Genomic DNA, 26,857 nt, shown 5'->3' with positions numbered 1-26,857 from the left:
TCTGAAACCTATGGCTCGCAGAACCAATTTTAAGGAAGTTTTACCCCCAGGAGAAAATATTTTCCTACCTAAGGAAGACTAGTAATTTTGCCATGGTACGGTATTCCTTCCTGCTGTAATAATCGTACACGTGTCTTCGTATGGCATCAGCCTGCAAAGAATCAATTCCTGTTACAGGAGATGGCTTAATTAGTTTCTTTTATGGAGTACTTAGCGACAAGCCCCCACTATCAGTCCCGTTTCTGTTACTGCTAGGTTCCCCAGTCCCTTCTTCCTTCAGTTCCTGGAGGAGAACACCCTTCTGAATAACAGTACGCTTTGAAAGCCCTAAAATTTGACTTGTATGTTCCACAACTCCCTCTCCCTTTCGTAAAACTCGCGAGTTCTCCGCACTAATTCACATGCCTGACTATTAAGGGGCACTCTTCAGCGCAAAGGATTATCACTTTGTGATTCATCACTATGTTGTCGTTTCCGTGACATCATACTGCACTAGCTACAACAAAACTTCAGAATTATCTCACAAGAAAAAAAAACACCACTTTCATCAACGTGCGAATCACATCTGATCACGTGCTAGCACGACAGACTTCGTCGCCATAAGACCTATCTGTGTCGGTGCGACGTAAAGCCCCTAGCAAAAAAAAGCATGACAGACAAACATCAACACTTCAATAAGGAAGTCGGAATACGACTGAGATGGCACCACTATACTAGCGATACTGCCAACAACTGCACTAGTGTCCAAAAGTTAAGCATTATCACCAAAACGAGGCCATACCGCCTGATAGGAATTTCAGATGGATTGCTGAACAAACGGAAGCTGAATCACACACCATATGTCATACAACTTGTCCAAAAAAACAGTGTCAGGAAGGTTCTGATAGCTAAGGTACACTTTTGACAACAACTAACAAAACTTGGCAATGTCTTCCACAACAAAATATGCTGTTAATAGGGTGTATGGTTACCCCTAATGACCACACATACTTCGCAGCGACGTGGCATGCTCTCTATCAGATGGTCCAAGAGCTCTTGTGGCAGTCGATCCCATTCCTCCGAAACGGCAATGCGAAGGTCTTGGAGGGTCCTTGGTAGAGGCTGATGGGACGCAATTCGCCTCCCCAATGCATCCCAGGCATGTTCTACAGAGTTCAGATCAGCAGACCTCGCTGGCCAGTCCCCAGCCAGAAATTCATCCACCAGAGCAGCGCAGTGCGGTCAGCCATTATCGTCCATTAAGAGGAACACTGGATAACCGCACATCTGAAGAGTCAAACATGTGGTCTCAGTACCTCATCCCTGTATCTCCGAGCGTTAATAGTGTTCCTTGGACCACCCATGAAGACGTTCAGGTCCGTACGGCCATTCAACATGATGCCGCTTCACACCATGACACCACCACCACCACCACCACCACCACCACCACCACCATACTGGTCCACGATGTTCCTGTGGTTGTATTGGCTACCCAGCTCTCTCCAGGTTAATGTGCGATGGGAATCATTCTGAAAATTGAAGCAGGATTCATCTGTGAAGAGCACATACCTCCATTCATTCATGGTCCAGTTTCGATGTTGATGGCTCCACAGTAAATGGGCCTGTCTCTGTGCTGGAGTGAGCGGGATGCACACAGCTGGGTGTCTGGCAAACAGCCCTGCTTTTCTGAGTCTCCGGTACACAGTTTGCCAGGAAACAGTAACCCCTGAGATGGCTGCAAGCTCCGCCGACAATTGACTTGCAGGTCCACTCCAATTTCGTCGGGTGGTTAAGGCTAGATATCGGTCCTGCTGTGGGGTGGTTACCCTTGGTTGACCTGGTCCTGGCCTACGACTAACATCTCCTGTGTCTCAAAATAGTCTCCAAAGCCTGGAAATGACACTTTGCGGCACACTCAAGGATATTTAAAGATAGAAATTTCATAATGTTCCGTATTGAACTGTATCACAATTAAATTGGAAACAAGAAATAAAGTGGTTCAACCTATTCAATACAAGGAAAATAAGAAATGTAATGTTACATTCTTATTTGGTTAAAAGCGGTACCGGTTTCAACCACTATTCCTTGTAATGAATAGGTTGAACCACTTTATTTCTTGTTTTCAATTTAATTGTCATTCAAGGATATGGCAACTTCTGTCTTTGTCTGGCCTGCTTCCAGGGGGCTGAGTATTCTACCCTGCAAAATGGGGTCCAAATTGCATTTTTGTGCCATTATGTTGTCACGTTCACCAAGAGGCTACACTCCGCACACTATAACAAGGCAAACACGACTAAGGGAATATGGGGCGCAGGCACTGGCTATGTTTACCCTGCGGTTACGCCGCTAGTCAAAGCAGGGAACACTCCTTTCCTATACAGAGTGAACACACAAAGTTGGTAGGTGCATATGTCGTGCGATTTGCAGTCTATTTCCTGTTGCCCTGCTTACTCGTAACTTATGCTTAACTTTTGGACACTCGTGTAAATGAAAATAGTTCATCTTTATTTTTCAGCTCGCTTAAACATTACATTCTTTTAAAAAATGCTCATGTTTTTGTAAGTAAATAAAAGGTTATACACAGTATATGAAATTAAATATGTATAAAATGCATAACTGTATCTAACATAAAAAGTAATGGATTAGTCGTTCTGAATGACGGGTGACGTTCTTCAATTATTATTTGCAGTAGTGCCAACATGAACTACAACTGTCAAGTGCAACCTTGTGCCGGTCCACCTATAATATGTAATAAATCACATAAATTAATACTTTTTTCCTCACTTTGGTTAAGTCTTCACTACATAAATATGATCACTGGAACACAAAAAGCAGAAATTATGTTTCTAATAATGGAAATGGACACAGTCTGTGCTGTCCGAACACGTTAGTTGCATTACAATATTCAGCTTCCAAAGCAATGCAAGAAATATAAAATGGGGAAATTTGAATGTCGAGGTGGGTATTACTATTAGTGACAACCCCCCCCCCCAATGGCACTACAGCCCTTGAAGGGCCTTGGCCTACCAAGCGACCGCTGCTCAGCCCGAAAGCCTGCAGATTACGAGGTGTCGTGTGGTCAACACGACGAATCCTCTCGGCCGTTATTCTTGGCTTTCTAGACCGGGGCCGCTATCTCACCGTCAGATAGCTCCTCAATTCTAATCACGTAGGCTGAGTAGACCTCGAACCAGCCCTCAGGTCCAGGTAAAAATCCCTGACCTGGCCGGGAATCGAACCCGGGGCCTCCGGGTAAGAGGCAGGCACGCTACCCCTACACCACGGGGGCCGGCATTAGTGACAACATTAGTGTTAAATTCCGGTTTGTGCTTAGATTTCCTTGGCTCCCCCCCCCCCCGGGGAAACTCCCCATCGTGCCCATACGTTAATATGGCCATGCACGTTACTCCAGCTCATGCTTGTAGTTTATTGAATGCGCACAATCTCTGAGCTTCACAATCCTTATTTGTATACAAGTATGGACAGAAATAATCACATTGGTAATACTGCTGTACCAAATAAGGAAAGCAAGTTAAATAGTAGAAATCTAAAATAAAACACTTCTGCTAGCTGGACCATGGCAGCATGCAATAAGAACTACAGAATTGGCTAAGTATTCAAACAACATATGCCTCATACTAGCACATTTATACCTAGTCTAGCCATAAATACCGTCATATACTTTTGACTTGGACTGTAGGACTGGTTTACGAGGTAGTAAACAACCCTTTTGCTGAAGGTTAGTCCTAACCAGTGAGTGTTCAACAGTGAAAGAGTGAATTTTCTTGGCTCAAGCATGAACTGGAGTGAATATGAAAATAGGGTAGCTGTAATTGCATTGCAAAAGACTGGGAAGTCAGCTACTAAAAGAGCTGAAAATCAGCAAAAGGTTTGTCTACTGGACAATACAGCAATTTACTGAGAAAGAGAGTGTGAAGGATCACACGGCACTTGGTCAACCTCGCAGTGCGAGAACTATGGCGGCTTTTAAAGCAGTGGCAGCCCATAGTTGGCAAAGCAGAAGACAATTGCATGGGAGCTGAACATTTCATCACGGTCAATATCCAGGGTACTTCAAATCAAATCAAAATCTCTTTATTTGCAAATGAGGTGTCTACCTCGGTGGCAAATGGTACACTAAAATACATTATTGTCAAGCACTAAATATTAAATTAACAAGAGAAGAAAATTTTCCTATAATACAATATTATACAATTTAAGCTAACAATGTTTTCCATTAAACACACAGCTCATCCTTAATAAATTTATATTGTTTACAAAAATTCTACTTATAATATCTCCTGTATTACTTACAGATATAGTCAACTGATATACAGTATGTGGAATTACTTCAAATGATACTATACAACTGGTATAAGATTAATATTTACATCGCATTTATTTATTTACTTTTTTTTTTTTTTTACCCGTTCTGGAACCTAAGTAGCTTTTTTTTTTTTGCTAGGGGCTTTACGTCGCACCAACACAGATAGGCCTTATGGCGAAGATGGGTTAGGAAAGGTCTAGGAGTTGGAAGGAAGCGGCCGTGGCCTTAATTAAGGTACAGCCCCAGCATTTGCCTGGTGTGAAAATGGGAAACCACGGAAAACCATTTTCAGGGCTGCCGATAGCGGGATTAGAACCTACTATCTCCCGGATGCAAGCTCACAGCCGCGCGCCTCTACGCGCACGGCCAACTCGCCCGGTAAAACCTAAGTAGCATAACGACCTGCTGCATCTTAACCAGAGCCCTTTTTGCCACCACTTTACAGAGTTCCTGAAGGGCCTTCACAGCTACCGTAGCGGTCCCAGGGCCCTCGAAGTCCCCACTGTACTTCACCCCTACAGGCAGTCCCCTACTTTGGCTGTCCAAACTCCTTAGACCAGGGGATGGAATTAATTTATTCACACACATTTTTTTTATTTACAATAACCTGCACTGGTCGAATGCCCTCTAACACTTCATTTATTTTCTCTGTTGCTGTTTATTATCTTCTTGAATATCTGTACAGATTTTGGAAAAGGATCAAACACTACCCCTGGTAAACTGTTCCACTCCTTCACACCCTTCCCAATGAATGAAAATTTACCCCAATCGCTTCTGCTAAAATTCCTACTAATTTTATATTTGTGGTCAGTCCTGCCGATATAATTATTTTCCAACTGAAGCCTCTCACGGATATCTCCCCATGCTTCTTCTCTTGTATAGGCTCTATATAATCCTATAAATCTAGTTTTCTCCCTTCTCTTACTTAAAGTTTCCCACCCAAGTTCCTTTAACATTTCTGATACACTACTCTTCCTCCTGAAATCCCCTGTTACAAATCTTGCTGCTTTCCTCTGCACACTATCTATTTCTTTTATTAGTTATTCTTGGTGAGGATCCCAAACACTGTTTGCATATTCCAATAATGGATGAACCATACTCAAGTAACTTTTTTCTTTTAATTCTTTGTTGCATCCTTTAAGTAGCCTCATTATGACATGTAATGATCTGTATGCTTTCCCAACAATGTCATCAACATGACCCTTCCAGTGCAAATTACTTTCAAATCTCACACCTAAGTATTTGCACTTGCCATCTTTTGGGATAACTACCTCATCCAAAGTTTATTCAAATTCAGTTTTAAAGCTCCTGTTTGTAAAAGTTGTAACAGTTGATTTGCCTCCATTAACCTTCATATTATTTTCTTCAACCCATTGTTGGATACTTTCAAGGTCCCTTTGTAATTCTGAACAATCCTCAATATTGTTCATTTCCCTATAAACAATTATGTCATCTGCATACAATCTTATTTTTGATGTTATATTGTTCCCTAAATCATTTGCGTATATTAAGAAAAGTAACGGACCGATTATATTACCCTGTGCAATTCCCTTCCAAACTTTCTCTTCCTGAGATACATTATTTCCTACTTTGACTTTCTGAACCCTTGAATTTAGAAATGTTTTTATCCAACGTGTTAACCCTTACGTCCAATCTTATTCCCTCCAATTTCTTTCATAATATTCCATGTTCCACTCTATCAAAGGCTTTGGAAAGATCTATGGCTATGCAATCTAACTGACCTCCTGAATCCAACTGATCTGATATGTCCTGCTGAAATCCCACCAGTTGTGCCTCACAAGAAAATTTCATTCTAAATCCATACTGGCTCCTCATGAACCAATTTACATCATCACATATCCCTCTGATGTACTTCGATATTAAACTCTCCAGTATTTTACAAACTATACTGGTCAGGCTGATTGGTCTGTAGTTCTCTGGTTTCCTTTTATCACCCTTTCCTTTATAAATCGGTATTATTATAGATTCCTTCTATTCCTTTGGTATTACACTATTATTTATGACATAGTCAAAGAGAAATTTTAAATAAGGCACTATGTACCCCCCCCACTGTCTTTAATACCTCCCCAGTAATTTGATCACTTCCTGCTGCTTTTCCTTGCTGAAGCAGTTGGATTTCTCTGAAAATATCTTCATTTGTGAATGAGAAGCTTCTTGTTTCCCTCTGTGTCTCTCCCTCTCTATCTTCGGTTTCTGTTTCCAACTCTTGACAATCATCTACTGAATCTCTGAATTCCCTACTAAATAGGTTTGCTTTCTCAGTATCTGTTAAATAGTGTTCACCCCCTTCTCCCACCATTGTAGGAATTAGGATTCCTTTTCCTTTTTGATTCCTGATATATGAATACAGCTTTTTCCATTTCCCTTTGTGGTCATTACCCTCTTGAAGTATGCCATTCATATAATTCTCTTTTGCTTCCTTTTTCACTCTATTCAGTTCCCTCATTAGCTGTTTTCTAGTTTCTCTACTCTCCCTACCCTCTTTGATTTTCCTGTTTACTATTCTACATTTTCTTTTTAATTTTCTTATTTCCCTTGTATAATAAACAGGTTCTGAGGTCATTTTACCCTTCTTAACAGGTACAAATCTCTTCTGTCCTTCCCAAATGATTCCTTTAAATTTAGCCCAAAGTGTATCCACGTTACTCTCTTCACTTATCCAACAACTGAATTGTGATTTAAGGTAAGTCGCAAATTCATCAACTTTAGTTTTTCTGTACAATTTCTTGTCTTGTGTAACCCTCTTATTAAGCCTTTTTGGTACGAGTCCTACATCCATTATTACAGCCTTATGGTCTCATATTCCTTCAATTACCTCAGTTTTATCAACAATTTCCCATGGTTTAACCAAGAATACATCTAGTAAGTTATTGAGACGAGTCGGTTCTTGTACTACTTGTGTAAATCCTCCCTCCCAAATTAACTTATTTGCCAGTTTCTAAAGGCGCTGGGCTTAGAGCTTATTGGCAGACCACTCGACAATTCCTGACACAGCAACTGAAGCAGCAGAGGAAACTCAAATCAAGCCAAAACCTGCAATGGTACAGCAGTAATGGGCATCAGAGAATTTCCTTTCCAGACAAGTAAGTCTTCACCATTGAACAGAGCTTTAACCGCTAGAATGGCAGGTATATGCGGCAAGGTTTCAAGAAGCTTGTGAGAGAGTTTCTATCCCTCCTCAATCAAAGATTGGAGGTGGGTGTGAGCTATGAGGGCCCCATGGTTCATTTTTGTGGATAAGGCATAAAAACGTTTCTGGACCTTCGTGAAGGACCTGAGTCACACCATGTTCAAAAATGAGCCCTGGATCTTCCAGCAATATTCTGCACTGGCTCGTAAGGCACGGTGGTGATCACAATCATTAAGGCATTGAAGTCTATAGGGTCAGCCACCGTGGTTAGCTGGTTTGAGTCCCATTGGTCGAAAAACTTTTCACCATCAGAATGTTGGCCAGCAGGGTAGGTGAGGTGGTGGTATACAATTTCTAACCACTAGATTGCTTGCTGAGAGCCTGGATTAAATTCCAAACTTCTCCGCAGTACTCATGTGGAGTGAGAGCATATGACGCTGTTGATGGTGATTTGTCTGTCGGATGGAGACTTAAAACTTTGGTACAAGTGGTGAGTAATATGTATGTTCATAACATATTACAAGGAAATTGAAACATCTCAAAATGTATTGCAGTTCTTCAAAAAAATATTTTATGACAGTATTTATGTCTAGACTAGGTACACTCAACTGCACCAAACTGCAATTGCATCACAAGATGTCCACCAAATTAAGATAATGTTTTGACAGTTGAAAGTCACATACTGCACACTGTAACCTGGCATGTACATGTTGCATACAGGCGAATTAGGTGTTATTTGATTTGCCCCAACAAAATATATCAGAAAAAATCATAAAAATTAAAATTGGACCATAAATAAAGAAAATATTGAAGGTTTTGAGATGGAAAATTGACAAATTTTGGCAAACATTATTATTGGCATACATTATCATGAGGGCTATTTATTTTTTTTCACGGTCCAATTGGTCACAAAATTAAAACCACAGAGAAAATCAAACATGTTTTATTTGCAACATATTTACAAACTTTTCTTGTGGGCAGCCACCTGTACTTCAGCCACTTCTCTACACTGGTCTGCAGCTTGTTGTCTGTGCCAAAATGCATCCTTCTAGCCAGCATTTCATGCGAGCAAAGAGATAAAAATCAGAGGGAGCCAAGTCCGGGTTGTGTGGTGGGTGATCAAACACTTCCCATCAGAAATGTGGCAGGTGTATCTTTGTTGCAGCTGCAGTGTGCGGCCAAGCATTGTCATGAAGAAGGATAATGCCTATTATGACAATCCTCTTCGCTTGTTCTGAATTGCCCTCAGCAGACGTTGAAGAGTCATGCTGTATGAGGCTGCAGTGATGGCCGTGCCATGTTCTATGAATTCCACCAAGACTCCTTTTTGGTCTCAGAACACAGTAGCTATACACTTTCTGATGAAGAAGGTTCGCTTGCACTTTTTTGGTTTACTCGGGGATTAAGAATGCATCCGCTGTGGATCGCTCTTTTGTTTCTCCATTTTTGAAATGGACCCATGACTCGTCCCCTGTGACAATTTTGTTAAAAATTCTTCTCCTTCAGCATGGTAGCGCTGGAGAAACTTTAAGGCAGCACCCATGGGAAATGAATCACTGAACACAGAAATTGTGAATCAATGATTTTCTCCAATCTCTTGATCCACTCGCTGAACAAGATCATCGGTTGAAACTCGCTTCCTTCCCTGACCACTTGCATCATGAATATCTGTACATCGTGCTTCAAAGTTCCTGCACCATTGCAGCACTTTATTGTAACTTATGAAAGTTTCAACGTACACATTACTCATTCGTCGATGAATTTTGGCTGCATTTGCACCCCTCAGCATGAAGAAACAGAATGACAGCATGCATTTCACACACCTGGCCAGAGAGACTATTTTTCTAGGCATGTTCAAATGCTCACTGCACACTCAGAACTGATAAGTGTGATGCAATGCGGTCAACAGACATACTAGAGACACTATACTACACATCAGCACAACGCTTCATTGGAATCTCACTGTGGTTTTAATTCTGTGACCAATTGGACCTTAGAAAAAAATAGCTCTTGTATTTTATAACTATAAATTTTACTACCACACCTGTGTAGCCAATGAGACAGCTACGAGAACACTGCAAACTTGAGCCTACAAATCTGGCTTTTTGGAAAATCAAATGATACTTTAAATCAGACATCTCTTACTTCTCACATTATTCACCACTGTACAACAACATTTTGATAACTGTTAAAAATTGTATGAATAAATAATATGATATAAAGGTTTCAACTTGTTTATCATTTCTAAATACAATACTTGAAACAACAGACATCTACAGTATGTCAAAATATATATCAAATTTGGACGATTAGGGTGGTAAGGACATATTTTTAGGATACAAGATCAGGATCTATTATGTAACATACCAAGCTCGATAGCTGCAGTCGCTTAAGTGCGGCCAGTATCCAGTATTCGGGAGATAGTAGGTTCGAACCCCACTGTCGGCAGCCCTGAAAATGGTTTTCCGTGGTTTCCCATTTTCACACCAGGCAAAAGCTGGGGCTGTACCTTAATTAAGGCCACAGCTGCTTCCTTCCCACTCCTAGCCCTTCCCCGTCCCATCGTCAACATAAGAACTATATGTGTCGGTGTGACGTAAAGCAACTAGCAAAAAAAAAAACCATTATGTAACATAAAAACTTTCCAGTCTGTCACACACACAAATTTCAATATAAATTATAATCCTATAAACATACCTGTAAAAATATACACACTATTATACAAAGAATGACATGTTTTGTTCTACAAGAACACCCTCTGATTCTAACAAATCACTTAAATCATGCATATAAATGTACAGTATTGTTTACGTTGCATAAACTTGTCAATGCTAGAGAGTTAGTTACTGTGGATACTGAAGATAGCATGTGATTATTCTGAGCTGGATTTATGACCACAAACATCAGTAAAAGCTGACAGAAGGATGTTACGAGTTTTGTTGATGTGAGTAGGTAGAGAGACAGCAGACAGTGGTTACAGTGCTGACCTGGTTAAAATCCTTGTGTTTAAACATTAAATGTTCGTATATATTTAACAGTGAATTTTCTTTTATACTTGATTATCTTGCAGTAAATTAATTTTGAAGAAAAACAGATGCTAAATTTTCTGGTCCTTACTAATTGAATTACTAAAAATTCTTTACACTCTAATAATGTAGTAGTAAAAAAACAATAAACAGCATACTCACCCCAGAATGATAAGTCGGAAGTCTGGCAAGGAAGGATTTGATTTACGGAACACCGTGTCCGGAAGATACAAGTCATACTTTACTAACACATCAGATGCTTCGGACAAGCTGTTAATGTTTCCAAAGTTAGTAGATTTTATAATCTGCAGTCTGCTCAAGATGTTACCTGCAACCAATATCACGTCACATTTATATACGTAACATTTTCTTTCTGGATATTAATCTGATATTTGATTTTTATACTGGACAGGCCAGCTTATGTCAAGTCCCAATTCATTTTTTTCTGTTTGTCATTCTGTCACAGCATCACAGGCAAATGGACCGAGGGAGTTTCGTGAAACTATACATTTAAGTTTAGGATAAGGGCAAGGGCAAGTGGGATCTTAGCTGTAAGTTGTTGAAAAAAATTGAGCACGAGGCGGCGTAAGGCATAAAACTAGATGTATCTCTCTTACAATTGTTTTACAGGAAAATGGCTCATGACAAAACTAATTTAGAATATTAGTTACAAACTTTCCTGAGGTAGTAAAAAGTAAGGGATCTGATAACTTAATGTAGATTATATTGGTATTTTAAATGCTTTGAATATCAATCTGGCTTTTATACCAGGAGGAAGATATCAAATATAAAAAAGATGAAAATGAACAGGGCCAGAGAGGGTCAGGTAATGAGTATGTCATGACAGGCCACTGTGAGGAAGAGGCTATTCACATCTGTGTCTCAAAATCTCAGCAATACCATGAAGAGTCGATAGAAATGCAATCATGCACATGCTAAGTGACAGTTCCTTCGAGGATGGATACAACTGCTAGTATACGTTATAGAGTAAAATTTTCATTAATTTTCAACAGGTAATCTACATTTAAGACAGAACTTGACTGTCATTATGAGTAATAAATTACTGAAATCAACAAACCTCAGCGTTAAGGGTTTAGACAACTAAAGGTGCTTTATCGCCACCCTGTAGGTAGGCTATGAGCCTGGATCTGGGTTACAAAGACCTAGGCCTAATGCTGTGAAGGCTTGTAAGCTACCAACAGTAAACAACACAATAAAGTTGAATGTAAGCATGAGTCACCGAGCAATATTAAATCGAGCTCAGAGCTTATGATCAATATCATGCGCTAAGATGTAATTTGCAATACAAGGGTATTAAAAAAGTATAAGAAGGAAATGGGGCATTACCTATTCCAAATACAGAGAATCTGTCTAGTGGACCTACAATAAATCGTTAGCAGAAATTATTATGACAGGGCCAAAGTACCTAGAGGTTAAAAGCTGAGAAAAGTAGATGCACAGAGGGTAGAAACATAATGCATGGCATAATTTCTGATGCCTATGTGTACCGTATATTCAACATTCATTAAATACATAAAAAGTCCTTCCAAAGGATACAATATAAACTTGAGACAAGTACGAAAGTTATTAGAAAATCATGCCACAGTTGGCAACACTAATGATGATGATATTGGTAATAATGAAAAACTATCAGCTATGAGAGAACATCATGCAACCAATCGTGCACGAAAGGCATGACGTCACACCATATTGGAGGGGGTGAAAGGGGGGGGGGGGGCGCAAAGCTACAGTGTAGAGAATTCAGAGTGGGTGAAGGTACGAGCAGAAGTGATGTCGCAGCTCAGCCTTGGAACATAGTTAAGGAAACTAACCTAGTATAGAATACTCTTCTCTAAAACAATAGTATTATATTAATTTTGTTACCATTAGCCTAAAATAGGAATTCTGAGGGAATTTTTTTTTTTTTTTGCTAGTTGTTTTACGTCGCACCGACACAGATAGGTCTTACGGCGACGATGGGGACAGGAAAGGGCTGGGAGTGGGAAGGAAGCGGCCGTGGCCTTAATTAAGGTACAGCCCCAGCATTTGCCTGGTGTGAAAATGGGAAACCATGGAAAACCATTTTCAGGGCTGCCGACAGTGGGGTTCGAACCTACTATCTCCCGAATACTGAGGGAAATTAGTCCCCAAACAGACAAGGTTATGATGAAGAAAACAATAGAACATTACATGGGAATGGTTAAGCCTTAAATCTCAAAAAATTGCAAGTGGAGACTAAGAATTGAGCATTACATAACAATGGCATAATACTTAACTAATAACTAATACCATAAATAAGCAAAGAGATGGTTTCCATTTAAATAACTTCCTAGCAACTGTTTCTAGCTGAACAAAGCCCTGCTTCAATATTGAGGGCTGAATGAACTTGTACTGGTAAAGGGGGTACAAATTTGTTGTGAACTATTTCTAAAACAAAAAGATGCAATTTACACAGATAAAATATAATGAACAATTACACTGACTGAACTAATAACAATAGCTATTATTAATTATTTAAAGGTCTGCCTTGTCAATACAATTCAAAATCTAGTATATTTACTAATACATCAAATACATAAATATATATAAGTACATGTTTTGAGAATTAATTTATATTCTCTTATTATTATAGCATGGTTCATGTTTGTGGGTTACTGTAGTCACGTCCTAGTTCGTGAACCATGGGCAACGGCTGAGTGGCCTAGTAAGTGGTCCTGAGAGTCGGGATACCAGATGCTATGGAATGGGAGTGGGCATCTCGGACATATTCTGAGTCATGGCCCTCCTTGTGCTCAGGCGACTAGGACTATACAATTCACCGGTGGTCCATAAGCCGTTAGAGGAGAGATCCTCACTTGGACTATGTGCAAGTAGGGAAGCATCCTGCTTCATGAATTTACCGAGCTCAGAACATTTTTCAGCAAGCCTCGGACCTATGGGAGTAATGGAGTCCCACTCCCATCTGACAGGCGAGGGACTCCTTGGAAACAACTTGGCGAACGAAATGGAATTCAATGGGGAGCTATCAATATTAATGGGGCTTAGGGAAGAAAGAAAGTAGAACTGGCTGAGTCAGCAAAGAGGATGCATCTGGATGTGCTAGGAGCAAGTGATATTCGGGTAAGGGGAGATAATGAGGAAGAGATAGGGGATTATAAAGTGTACTTGACGGGTGTTAGAAAGGGAAGGGCAGAGTGTGGGGTAGGGCTCTTTATCATGAATACCATTGCACGCAACATAGTATCTGTTAGGCACGCAAAATGAGAGAATGATGTGGGTAGATTTGTCAGTTGGAGGAATTAGGACAAGAATTGTGTCCGTGTATTCACCATGTGAGGGTGCAGATGAGGATGAAGTTGACAAGTTTTATGAAGCATTGAGTGACATCGTGGTCAGGGTCAACAGCAAGGATAGAATAGTGCTAATGGGCGATTTCAATGCGAGAGTTGGGAATAGAACTGAAGGATACGAAAGGGTGATTGGTAAATGTGGGGAAGATATGGAAGCCAATGGGAATGGGAAGCGTTTGCTGGACTTCTGTGCTAGTATGGGTTTAGCTGTTACGAATGCATTCTTCAAGCATCAGGCTTCGTCACCGCTACACATGGGAGGCTAGGGGTACCAGATCCATAATAGACTATAACTTGACCGACTTCGAATTCAGGAAATCTGTTAGGAATGTACGAATTTTTCGCGGATTTTTCGATGATACAGACCACTATCTGATCTGTAGTGATCTAAGTATCTCTAGGCCTAGGGTAGAGAAAGTGAAATCTGTCTGCAAACGAATAAGGGTAGAAAATCTCCAGGACGAGGTAATTAGACAGAAGTACATGGATATGATTAGTGAGAAATTTCGAACAGTGGACAGTAAGCAGGTTCAGGATATAGAAAGTGAATGGGTGGCATACAGGGATGCTGTAGTAGAAATAGCAAGGGAATGCCTAGGAACAACTGTGTGTAAAGATGGGAAAAGCGAACATCTTGGTGGAATGATGAAGTGAGAGCAGCCTGTAAACGTAAAAAGAAGGCTTATCAGAAATGGCTCCAAACAAGGGCCGAGGCAGACAGGGATTTGTACGCAGATGAAAGAAACAGAGTGAAACAAATAGTTGTTGAATCCAAAAAGAAGTCATGGGAAGATTTTGGTAATAACCAGGAAAGGCTAGGTCAAGCAGCAGGGAAACCTTTCTGGACAGTAAGAAAGAATCTTAGGAAGGGAGGGAGGGAAAAAAGAAATGAACAGTGTTTTGAGTAATTCAGGTGAATTCATAATAGATCCCAGGGAATCACTGGAGAGGTGGAGGGAATATTTTGAACATCTTCTCAATGTAAAAGGAAATCATCCTGGTGGTGTTGCAAACAGCCAAGCTCATGGGGAGGAGGAAAATGATGATAGTGAAATTATGCTTGAGGAAGTGGAAAGGATGGTAAATAAACTCCATTGTCATAAGGCAGCAGGAATAGATGAAATTAGACCTGAAATGGTGAAGTATAGTGGGAAGGCAGGGATGAAATGGCTTCATAGAGTAGTAAAATTAGCGTGGAGTGTTGGTAAGGTACCTTCAGATTGGACAAAATCAGTAATTGCACCTATCTACAAGCAAGGGAACAGGAAGGATTGCAACAACTATCGAGGTATATCATTGATTAGTATACCAGGCAAAGTATTCACTGGCATCTTGGAAGGGAGGGTACGATCAGTCGTTGAGAGGAAGTTGGATGAAACCCAGTGTGGTTTCAGACCACAGAGAGGCTGTCAGGATCAGATTTTCAGTATGCGCCAGGTAATTGAAAAATGCTATGAGAGGAATAGGCAGTTGTGTTTATGTTTCGTAGATCTAGAGAAAGCATATGACAGGGTACCGAAGGAAAAGATGTTCACTATACTGGGGGACTATGGAATTAAAGGTAGATTATTAAAATCAAAGGCATTTATATTGACAGTTGGGCTTCAGTGAGAATTGATGGTAGAATGAGTTCTTGCTCCAGGGTACTTACAGGTTTGCTGTTCGTTGTTTACATGGATCATCTGCTGGAAGGTATAAAATGGCAGGGAGGGAAATGCAGTAAGCAGTTTGGCCTATGCTGACGACTTGGTCTTAATGGCAGACTGTGCCGAAAGCTTGCAGTCTAATATCTTGGAACTTGAAAATACGTGTAATGAGTATGATATGAAAATTAGTCTGTCGAAGACTAAACTGATGTCAATAGGTAAGAAATTCAACAGAATTGAATGTCAGATTGGTGATACAAAGCTAGAACAGGTCAATAATTTCAAGTATTTAGGTTGTGTGTTCTCCCAGGATGGTAATATAGTAAGGGAGATTGAATCAAGGTGTAGCAAAGCTAATGCAGTGAAATCGCAGTTGCGATCAGCAGTATTGAGTAAGAAGGAAGTCAGCTCCCAGACGAAACTATCTTTACATCGGTCTGTTTTCAAACCAACTTTGTTTTACGGGAGCGAAAGCTGGGTGGACTCAGGATATCTTTTTTTTTTTTTTTGCTAGGGGCTTTACGTCGCACCGACACAGATAGGTCTTATGGCGACGATGGGATAGGAAAGGCCTAGGAGTTGGAAGGAAGCGGCCGTGGCCTTAATTAAGGTACAGCCCCAGCATTTGCCTGGTGTGCCAGGATATCTTATTCATAAGTTAGAAGTAACAGACCTGAAAGTAGCAAGAATGATTGCTGGTACAAACAGGTGGGAACAATGGCAGGAGGGTACTCGGAATGAGAAGGTAAAGGCTAATTTAGGATTGAACTCGATGGATGAAGCTGTACGCATAAACCGTCTTCGGTGGTGGGGTCATGTGAGGTGAATGGAGGAGGATAGGTTACCTAGGAGAATAATGGACTCTGCTATGGAGGGTAAGAGAAGTAGAGGGAGACCAAGACGGCGATGGTTAGACTCGGTTTCTAACGATTTAAAGATAAGAGGTATAGAACTAAATGAGGCCACAACACTAGTTGCAAATCGAGGATTGTGGCGACGTTTAGTAAATTCTCAGAGGCTTGCAGACTGAACGCTGAAAGGCATAACAGTCTATAATGATAATGTATGTATGTATGTATGTATATATGTATGTATGTATGTATTATTATGGTTATTAATACAACTTCCCCCATGAGGAGGCTGCCATAAGAACAAAGTATATAGAGTATATAAGCTTATAGATTAAAATCACATGCATGTAAAATAACTTATTTTAAAAATGTACTGTCCTAACATAAAACTGGTTAAAAATAACAACACAATTTTTTTTTTCAACATGAAAAGTTCAAACATGAATATCATTCATTTTATGTCCAGTTCAGGACATTCATGATATTCATGTTTGAACTTTTAATGTGTTTTTTTTATTTTATTGTTATTTTTAACCAGTTTTATGTTAGGACATATTTTTTAAAATAAGGTCTTTTACATGGATGTGATTTTAATCCATAATCTGAAGAAGAGAATATTAATGAATTCTCAAAACATGTACTTAGGCCCTATACGTATTTAATGTGTTAGTAAATGTACCAGATTTTGAATTGTATTTACAAGGCAGACCTTTAAATAATTAATGAGAGTAATTTAAGTCAATCTGGACCACTGGTGGCCATTATGGCCAAGCTAATAGATTCTACAGGGTGAGCAACATAAAGCGGAACCAGTTCTACAGCCTGGCAGCGCAGCCTGCACGGGAGGAGCATGCGTGACAGGAAGTTTGCAGTAAGCTCTTTCTAACAAACAACACAAAAATAAAAGGTCTCACATATATCACGCCACGAGATGTTGAAACTGCCTCCCTTCATTGTTCAAGCATTTCTGGCACCTGCTTAGGAAATTGTTCATTACCCTTTAGTAATTTTGTACGCATTTGAACAGAACCATAGGAAATTTCCATTTCCTGAACAAGTTGTCGAAGTGATTTTGTAGGAGACCTTCCCAGAGCTTTACCAATGTTACCAACAGTTTCTTGTGCGAGTGCTGTACGTGGCTTATTAAGTTTGTTATCAAGAACACTCCCCATCTTACGTAATTTATTTACTAATCTATTAATCGAATTCCGACCTGGAACTTGAACATCAGGAAACTTCTCTTGAAATTATCTCCTTACGGCCCTCGCACTTCCTGCACGGACGTATGAATCATAAATGAATACACTTTGGGGAACAGAATACCAATACCAGACTTGAGCCACCTGAGCCATTAAACTGAATTCACATACTGTACTAATGTCACCAACAAAACACATGCCATGTTTGCAAACATTCAACAAAGACTGAAACCTGGCGCAGTAGCATGGCCTTTAGTACATCCGGCACTGTATTTAGTCACTGGCTGACTCACTCACCCAGGAATTCCCATGCACATGATGGAGGAGTTCCGCTTTATTCTGCTCACCTGATAGTAACAATAGGGTTTACAGTTCAGGATATTCATGAGATCAAAAGGGTCTTACAAGCAGGATATCTAAGGTTCATGGGCTTATCCAAACTTTTCAAGAATACAAAGTAATTCTAGGGAAGAAAATAGGGAGAGGGGAGGAGATAAAGGATTCACTAGATTCAACACACCCAGTGTTTCTCTGGGAAGTCTCTAGCAGAATTCACAGTCTGTGAAATGCATATAAAGTTCATAATTTGGAAAGTAACTCCACAGTTAGCTGCCACACGAAAGATCATGATAAGAGGACACTGACTACAGAATACCACCACTTGTTCCTACACTGTACAACCCGAAGTGTCAACACGGATTCCCATGAAGGGAAAAATACGGGCATCACAAAGAAACGTAGGAGAAAAGGTTTCTCGATCTCTCATCTTGACTTGATGATAACATGGCGTAGTTCAAGAAAGAGAGAACCAACTCTTTCCTTTAGTCAAGTCCACAGTGAACGATCTTCCATTACACTCTTGTAAGTCCTGACGAGTAGCCAGAGAGGCCTCGTATATATACTGAAAAGAGGGGGCGACAAGAAAGTTCTTGAGAGCACTCCACGCAGCCCAATCACGCACGCAAGGTGTGATGCCACAGCATGCTGCAGGAGGGGGGGGCAAGAATGCCAAGGTTAAAGGTTAGGTGGTTGAAAAATAAGATGAAGCACATAACCTCACTTGCATATCATGGTTTGTTATGACAAACCACAGCATGGGACTCTGTGAGAGTCCCTCTAAATCCCTGGTGGTTACTTCCTCTCCAGAAAATTGTGAAATAATAAAAAGTGACACCATGTATTAGTTTTCTTCAAAATGTATCTTTTTGGTACCAGGAAATGTTCAAGAATTCCTGGATGTTTATAACACTCTGGTAACTATAAACTGTAGATAGCTCCAGATAACAGGTGAAGTAACATGGAAATACTGATTTGCGATGACAGAAAAGAAAGCTATAATGAAAAATTGCATTATTGTATGGGTTTAGAAAGTACTTTCTCATGTAGTTCAGAACAATCAACAGGACTGTCCTTAGAGACAATTTTAAAATTCCCCAATTTCTTCTGGTGATTATAGACAGATGGACTTTTGTAAATACAAACAGTTGCATTTTTCTTCCCCAACTTCTATACGACAGTTGCCTTCTGCAATAAGAAGTCCACTGATCTGACCAAACTTATCCTCTCTCAAAAGTTTACCCTAGCACAACCCCATTTCAGTAGTTTTCTTTCATTCATCAAATTCTTCCTATCTCTGTCAATCGTTTAGCATCCATCTCTATCAAAATTCACAGGGTCAATTTTAAGGTTATTTAGAATGCTGTGCGACATCTGTGTTCACTTCCCCATATAAGAAACTACTGACTGGAAACTTCTCACCAAGTAAGGAATGGGCACATAACCATAATTTATGCTTTGCCAATAAAAGGGTGCAGTTCTCAGCTTTTAGAACACGTTTAAAATGATAATATTCGCTACAAATTGCTCTCAATGTTTCCTGTCAATTTCTTAACATGACAAAACTACACAAGTTTATTGGACAAGAATATTAAAGAACAGGACAACAAACAATTTGTTATGACAAGTCACAGGATGGAACGTGTACAAAGTTTGACATGAATTCTTCTCTGTAAGAGTTCCTCTAAATCACTAGCTTTCCAAATACACAGCATCACCTTCTCCCAACAAAACTCCATTTAAACTTACCACCCATCCTGTTCTGACTCTCTCATCTCACCCCATAACAGCTACTACCTCTGTTTGCTCAGCTTCAGCCCCTCCAAAGCGTCTCCTCCATTCCATATCCTCTCTGACTTTCATTCCTTCATCATAAGACTCCGCCATTGCTTCCAATATGAAGACATACAACTACCATTACATGATGTGTTGATTTCCATAGGGGAACCTGCGCAGTGGCCTCCACGGTATGCACTAGTCATGTGTCATGGTGGGTGTGCTATTTACCAACTGATGAGCCCAAATTAGCACACTGGGGAAAAATGCTGGTAACCAGGAATGAGTTAGCTGGAGAATGTCCAATAACGGACTATTATATTCGTATTATATTGGTATGTCAACCATTTCCAAGTAAAATCCCACCGTGTTTTAAACCTCAATAATTTCTCTCTGACAATCTCTTAACCAAGAAATCAGATTCCCTTCCTGCTGTACACAACCTAAAAATACACCAGTCTTGAGCTCAAAAGGATACAAAAAAGCAACCAAGTCATTATAATCCTTCCTGTAAAAAAAAGAATCCACTACTGAAATGAGTACCATTTGCTAATATTCTGACATGTCCACATAAACAAGTGTCAAAAAGTTGAAACTTACCTTAAGAAAACTTCAGTTTTTGTTATTTATTAGGCAGCAGATTAGTGATATTTCTAATTTCTAATCAAAATACAAACAGAGGCATCCATTATAAACAAACTGACACACTAGAAAGAACTTATGCTTTAAATTATGGAAAATGTCTTGCACTATTCAAACTCTGTACTCGCCTGTGTATACCCCTTTTGCTCTGATTACTGCTCGACAAATAAGTGGCATTCTTCTGGTTAGATTTTCTAACATCTCTATGTTTATTTTCCTATGCTTGCAATAAGTATTGCCAAAGATGATCACAAATCTTGACAGAAGATTGTTTTACTTTATGGTCGGATTCATCCCACAAACATATGATGGGCGATAAATAGGGTGGCTGAGGAGGCCAGGTCATTACTTGTATTCTCTGCCTCAAATTGTCCTCTTGAATTACAACTCTAGCTTCATACTGTGATCCTTCCAACTTTTAAAAACACCACTCAACCCTATTTGTCTACTAATGTCATTCCACGCCAACTCTCCACTGACAACTGACAGAACATACCGCTTAGGCAAAAAGGTCATCTTTTCACTTCCAAGTCTTTGCAGCTCAAAGTTTGCAACATTTTCCTAACATTAGTCTTTTATTGAAAATCAACCAGAACAAATAATTCTGCTTTACTTTGGATCTATTCCTGTTCTCAAATCAAGTAATCCTGGGAAGGGTCCCATACACTGGAACTGTACTCTAACTGGGGCCTTACCAGTGACCTATATGCCCTTTCCTTCACTTCCTTACTACAACACCTAAATACCCTCATAACTGTATAAAAATATCTGTAAACTTTATATACCACCTCTTTAATGTGATAATAGCTAGAACCAGGTTCAATTTCCAACCAGGTCCGACACTCTGACTTGGATCCGAGGGCTGGTTCAAGGTCCACTAAGCCTACATAATTGCAACTGAGGAGCCTACTAGGGTGAGATAATAGTCCCGGTCTAGAAAGGCAAGAATAATAATCGAGAATATTTGTCATGCTGACCACATGACACCTCATAATCTGCAGACCTATGGGCTGAACAGTGGTCCTTAATAGGCCATGGTCCTTCAGGGCTGTTGCACCATGGGTGGTCTGCTTTGGTTTAATATGATAACACCAATGAAGACCTATCATCAGAGGCAAGAGTTTCTGTTATTAAGCAATAAATGATAAAGTTTTTAAAAATATAAAGCTACAGTTATATGAATATGACAAAGTTCTGAAGGGTACCTGCCATTATTTTTAGCAAATTTTTGAGAATTTGTCCTCTTTTTCAAGAATATTGTTTTTTCTGACAATAAATAAGCCCTTTTTTTCATTTTGACAAAAAAAGTATGTACTTGTTTCATGTTGAAATGAAAGAAACAATTTCCTAACAAATCTTCAATTAAACATTAACAACTGCTTGCCACAAAGTCAGAATACATACTTTGTTTTGAAACTGTGGTGAAGGAACTAAACTATAGGTTGAAACATTTATCGTTGAAGACTTCTCTGCTGTTTGATGATGGAGACAGATATTTACTGGAATTATCCTGCCTCCCACCGCTTTACTGAGACGGATTTTATGGTTGTTAACTGAGGTTCCTGTTACCTGTTGCATTTTGTTTAGAAAAGGATATTATCGCTAATTACCAGAATTTTACCAATATTCTTGACCTGTCCTGCAAGTCTTTGAAGAAAGTGGTTTAGTATCCCGAATAGAGAATCCTGGAACTGGTTAAAGTGAGGTAGCCTGCTCATATGAAAATTACACATGGGAAGGCATGGTGAAATAAGTGTGAATTCGCGTGTTCAACAATATAGAGAAGATAGATTTCGTATAAGTGCTAATAACATTGTGCTTTGTGACTACAGCGACACAAGAATTGAATGGAAAAAGCTTATTGCTTGTGAAAAGCACATTAAAATCAAGGGCCATGTTAAGCGAATGGAGGATTCAGTTAAAATAAGTAACACACCTGAGAGGCAACTAAGCATCGAAGGTTCGCTTCAAGCGCAGAAAAAGGGAAAAAGTTACAAAATTGGAGTTTATTATGGAAACAACAGAAATGTGTATCAAGGTACGGCTGCTCATTGTTAATTATTCCTTTGATTATGCTATTTGTTTGAGTTAGAAATATTAATACCAATATAAATGGTCCGTGATTGGACATTATAAATTCTCCAGCTAACTCATTCCTCGTTGCCAGCGTTTTGCCCCATTGTGCTAAGTTGGGCTCATTAGTTAGTTAATAGCACACCCACCAAGACGCATGGCTTGTGCATACTGTGGACGCCACTGCATAGGCCACTTGCAGCCACTGGCAGTGCCAATGCACTACGAGAGACTTTGTCTCATTACCAAAAATTGATGCCTGCCTGCCTGGCCATCAGATGACATAGATGCTGATTCCCATAGGGAACTTGAAATATTTGTCCCAAGTGAGTAAATTTATAATACCAATATAAATGGTCCATTATTGGACATTATAAATTTTCCAGCCAACTCATGCCTGGTTGCCAGCGTTTTGCCCCAGTGTGCTAAGTTGGGCTCATCAGTTGGTAAATAGGCACACCCACCAAGATGCATGGCTTGTGCATACCGTGGAGGCCACTGCGTAGGCTACTTAGAGCAACTGGCAGTCTCCCATAGTGCATTGGCACCTCTGCCTTTTCTAGTCGCATAGCGTGACTGAGGATTGAACCACCGGAGCAGCAGTGAGAGGTCGACGTTCCACCATCTGTGCCATGGAGGAGCCAGTAATTGTACCGATCAGATTACCTGTGTTGCTCTGCAGCATTTGTTATAAATAGGTCAAATAAAGTGTTATGATATGAAATTTCTCCGTGTGTTGTCTGGGTAGTTTCTGTGATATTACCTGTTAATTATGTGTCAAGTGACTTTTTGTACATTTCTTTATTCACTGATATTCTAAAAACTATTTTATAGTTTTAGAGTTATTGTTGTGTGTTTAATTTTTAAAGTTTTAATTTTAGATTATTTTGTTTCATACAGAAGTTTGTCCTTGTTGCAGCCCATATTGTCTGAGATGTACATGATTCTTTCAGACAAATAATAAAAATAAGTGATACTTGTAAGTATTTACGTATTGCTTTATAGATATGATATAGCCGGGCTGAGTGGTTCAGATGGTTGAGATGCTGGCCTTCTGACCCCAACTTGGCACGTTTGATCCCGGCTCAGTCCCGTGGTATTTGAAGGTGCTCAAATATGTCAGCCTCGTACCAGTAGATTTACTGGCATGTAAAAGAACCCCCGCAGGACTAAATTCCAGCACTTCTGCGTCTCCAAAAACTGTAAAAGTAGTTAGTGAGACGTAAAACCAAATAACATTAGATACGATGTACACGATTCCAACTGTCGCTGGGACTGTCACTAATAAGCTTAGCGAACCCAAGAACTGTGGATTCAACAGTATTCTCAGACATTTTCTTTTTCAACCCTTCTGACCCCCATGCTGATGGAGGCTGAATTTGGACTTAAGAGCCCTATCTTGACAATGATAATTTGACAGAAAAGATACCCCAATATCTCCAGATCTATTATGTTTAGAGTTTCAAACATTTTACCACTGCTAATTACAATCTTCCCCTAAGTACCGAATAAGAGTGAAGTGGAGTGAGTCAAACGTTGTACATTTATTAATATTTTATGTTCCACATTTTAGCCACAAAAAAAAGTCATTAAAATATTTCTTAGAAACTAATTTTATTTTTTATTTATTTATTTATTCAGGATTAGCAACAGCACAACGCCAAATTACAACGATATGAGCTATGTACAATAGATATGAATCTAAAATTAAAGATATATAAATATTTAAAAAGGACACAAATATACACAATGAAAACTGTACAATTCTATATAATACATATTTACATAAACAACGTTAACAAAGAAAAATACATTTACAGTAAATACAGGAGCAGAACGGGAAAGAACAAGAAGGAAAATTAAGTTATATGATAAATATCAAGACAGTAGGAAGGAAACGTTACGAAGAGATCTAGGTTGTTGTTGTTGATAGATAATGTATTAAACATTGCTGGAATTCATACCGAAAGGGACCTTTGGGTGAGAGAAAGCCGGGAGTAAGGAGTATGGAATAGGGTCTTCATTCTGGTATTACAGGATGGGACGTGGAGGGGGAATAAGGAAGCTAAATCTGGAGACCTAAACAGACCATTAACTGCTTTGTATAGCAGCTTTAGGTCGGCTACTTTCCTCTGAGCAGAAAGAGTCTTGAGGTTCAGTTTCCCAAGCACTTGGATAGTGCTTAGATTGCGACATGCAGGGACCCTGGCTCTGACGATAGCACAGAAAAAAGATCGTACACGGTCAAGGTGGCTGAGGTTTGAAGAAGCAGAAATGGACCAGACTGGAGAGGCGTATTCAACAATAGGTAAGATACAGGAGACGTAGAATGCTCTGAGGGCATTTACATCTGTGATGTCAGAAAACCTGTACAGTAAACCAAGGAGTGACATAGCACGTGAGGTAACCCTGTTTATGTGCGAGACAAACAATTTACTGTCAAAATGCACTCCTAGGTCTTTTTGATTGTCAACAAGAGCAATCAGTTGGTTCAGTAGGTGATATTCTTGTAGAACGGGGGATTTATGAAGTGTGAACGAAATGGTGGAACACTTGGAGGGATGAGGTTTAAGACGCCATGTAGTACACCAACCTGATAGTGAATCAAATGCATTTTGCAATTGGATTGTGTCTGTAGGAGAATCGATCTGCTTGAAGATTTTACAATCAGCAAAGAGCAGTATTTCACATGAATGGTGGGAAACAGTATCGATAAGGTCATCAATAAACAGGGCAAAAAGAAGTGGACCAAGGACACTACCCTGCGGGACACCAGAGAGGGTGGTGGTGAGAGAAGAACTGCATCCATCAAGAACAACGCACTGTAGTCTTTCGCTCAGAAAGCTATTAATTAGAGCTAGGAGTCTCCCATGCACGTTAAACCATTCAGAACGTTTGTGCACAAGAAGGGTGTGATCCACGGTATCGAAGGCCTTCGCGATGTCTATATAACATACATCAAGTTGAGAGCCCGCGTGGATGGCAGACGTGGCATGATGGAGGAGGTTAGCCAAGTTAGTTACGCAGGAGCTTCCAGGAAGGAATCCATGCTGCTGAGGGGATATATATGGATTTGTAAACGCAAGCAAATGCTGACGGATGATCCTTTCACAAATGATTGATAAAGCAGGTAATACAGAGACCGGGCGATAATTTGCAATATCCAATCTCTGTCCACCTTTAAGAATGGGTGTGATATACGCAAGTTTCCAGGAGCTCGGAAAGTAGCCGACTGAGATGCACCGATTGAATATCACACCAATAGGGTATGAAAGAGTTACTGCTGTATTCTTAAGAAAGACAGGACTAAGACCATCAGAACCAGTGGGTTTATTATCTGACAAAGACAAAAGTAGGGAGTACACTTCAGATTCAATGGTGGAAATATTACTGAGGCTATGGGAAGTAACAGGTTTGATTTTAGAAAAATCAGCATACTGTACAGGTTTAACAAAATTAGAGGTAAAATATTCATTGAATAATTCAGATCTATCTCCTCCACTGGCTACAGCCTGGTCCCAGGTTACTACTTCCGGTATTCGTTTATTGTCTCTTCTGTTATTTATAAGTGACCAGAACCTTTTACTGTTGTGTTTTACTTCAATGCAGGCTCCGTTAATACAGTCAGAGTAATCCCGCCTTAATAAGTACTTGTGGTGTTTGCGAAGGTCCGAGAATATTTTATAATTACTCTCAGAAGGCGCATTCTTCCATTGTCTCCAGGCTACCGATTTTTGTATTTCAGCACTTTTAGTATCACTCTTCTTCCATGGAGGGAATTTTCTGGACATCAAACGAGTAGGAATGAGGTCCTGAATCACAGCAAGCGTCCAATGATAAAATAAGTCCACCGCATCTTGAACTTCACCCACATGTAACAAATGCCATGGTAACAGGGACAGGGTACGATTCACAGTCTGCCAGTCAACTTAATGAAGGGAAATACATTTTTCTAGTTCAGTAGCAGCATCAAGGCATAAAATAACTTTCTGAAAACAATGATCTGTTTATCTGGTATACTTTAAGATAAGTGAAAAAAAATCAATTTTCGGAAATTGGGTTCAAAGTACGACACATTTTCCACTTGCATATTTACCCTTGTTAGCACTTAAAACCAGCCTGGTCTTTAGTCAGCATTATCCGAGTGCTCTTCCTGTTCATCCTGGATGCTTAGAATTTTATGTTTTCTTCTTCCCCTGGCTTCTGTAGTCATTTGCTCTGCTGCACACTGCACCTTGCTTATCCTCCATTTATCCATTTGATGAAAAGCTTGAAGTGTATTTACACTATTTACAATATCAGCACATGGACCAGTATCTTATGTGTACCTATTTCTGTAAACCTTACGCTTTTTAAACACACCTTTTGGCCTAGTCATTTTTAAAATTGAAATAAAACAGCTTTATTGCAACAGATGACGCATACTCACAACAATAAAATCATAAATATACTCCGGTCAATCTGAGTTTTGTGCAGTATTTGTTATGAAAAGCCAGCAACT

At 39.8% G+C, this 26,857-nt stretch overlaps 1 protein-coding gene across 3 annotated transcripts in view; it reads right to left on the bottom strand.

The window, feature by feature from the left end:
* Window positions 1-26,857, bottom strand: part of LOC136876255 (uncharacterized) — a 145,305-nt gene that overhangs the window by 15,653 nt on the left and 102,795 nt on the right. For all 3 annotated transcript variants that reach the window (XM_067150057.2, XM_067150058.2, XM_067150059.2), the window contains one exon: window positions 10,646-10,811. In XM_067150057.2, the coding sequence (XP_067006158.2) occupies window positions 10,646-10,811 (166 nt within the window). The remainder of the gene's footprint in view (window positions 1-10,645; window positions 10,812-26,857) is intronic.

This window comes from Anabrus simplex, chromosome 6, assembly GCF_040414725.1.
Source record: "Anabrus simplex isolate iqAnaSimp1 chromosome 6, ASM4041472v1, whole genome shotgun sequence".
Taxonomy (NCBI): domain Eukaryota; kingdom Metazoa; phylum Arthropoda; class Insecta; order Orthoptera; family Tettigoniidae; genus Anabrus; species Anabrus simplex.
This window is presented reverse-complemented; position numbering and strand designations above follow the sequence as displayed.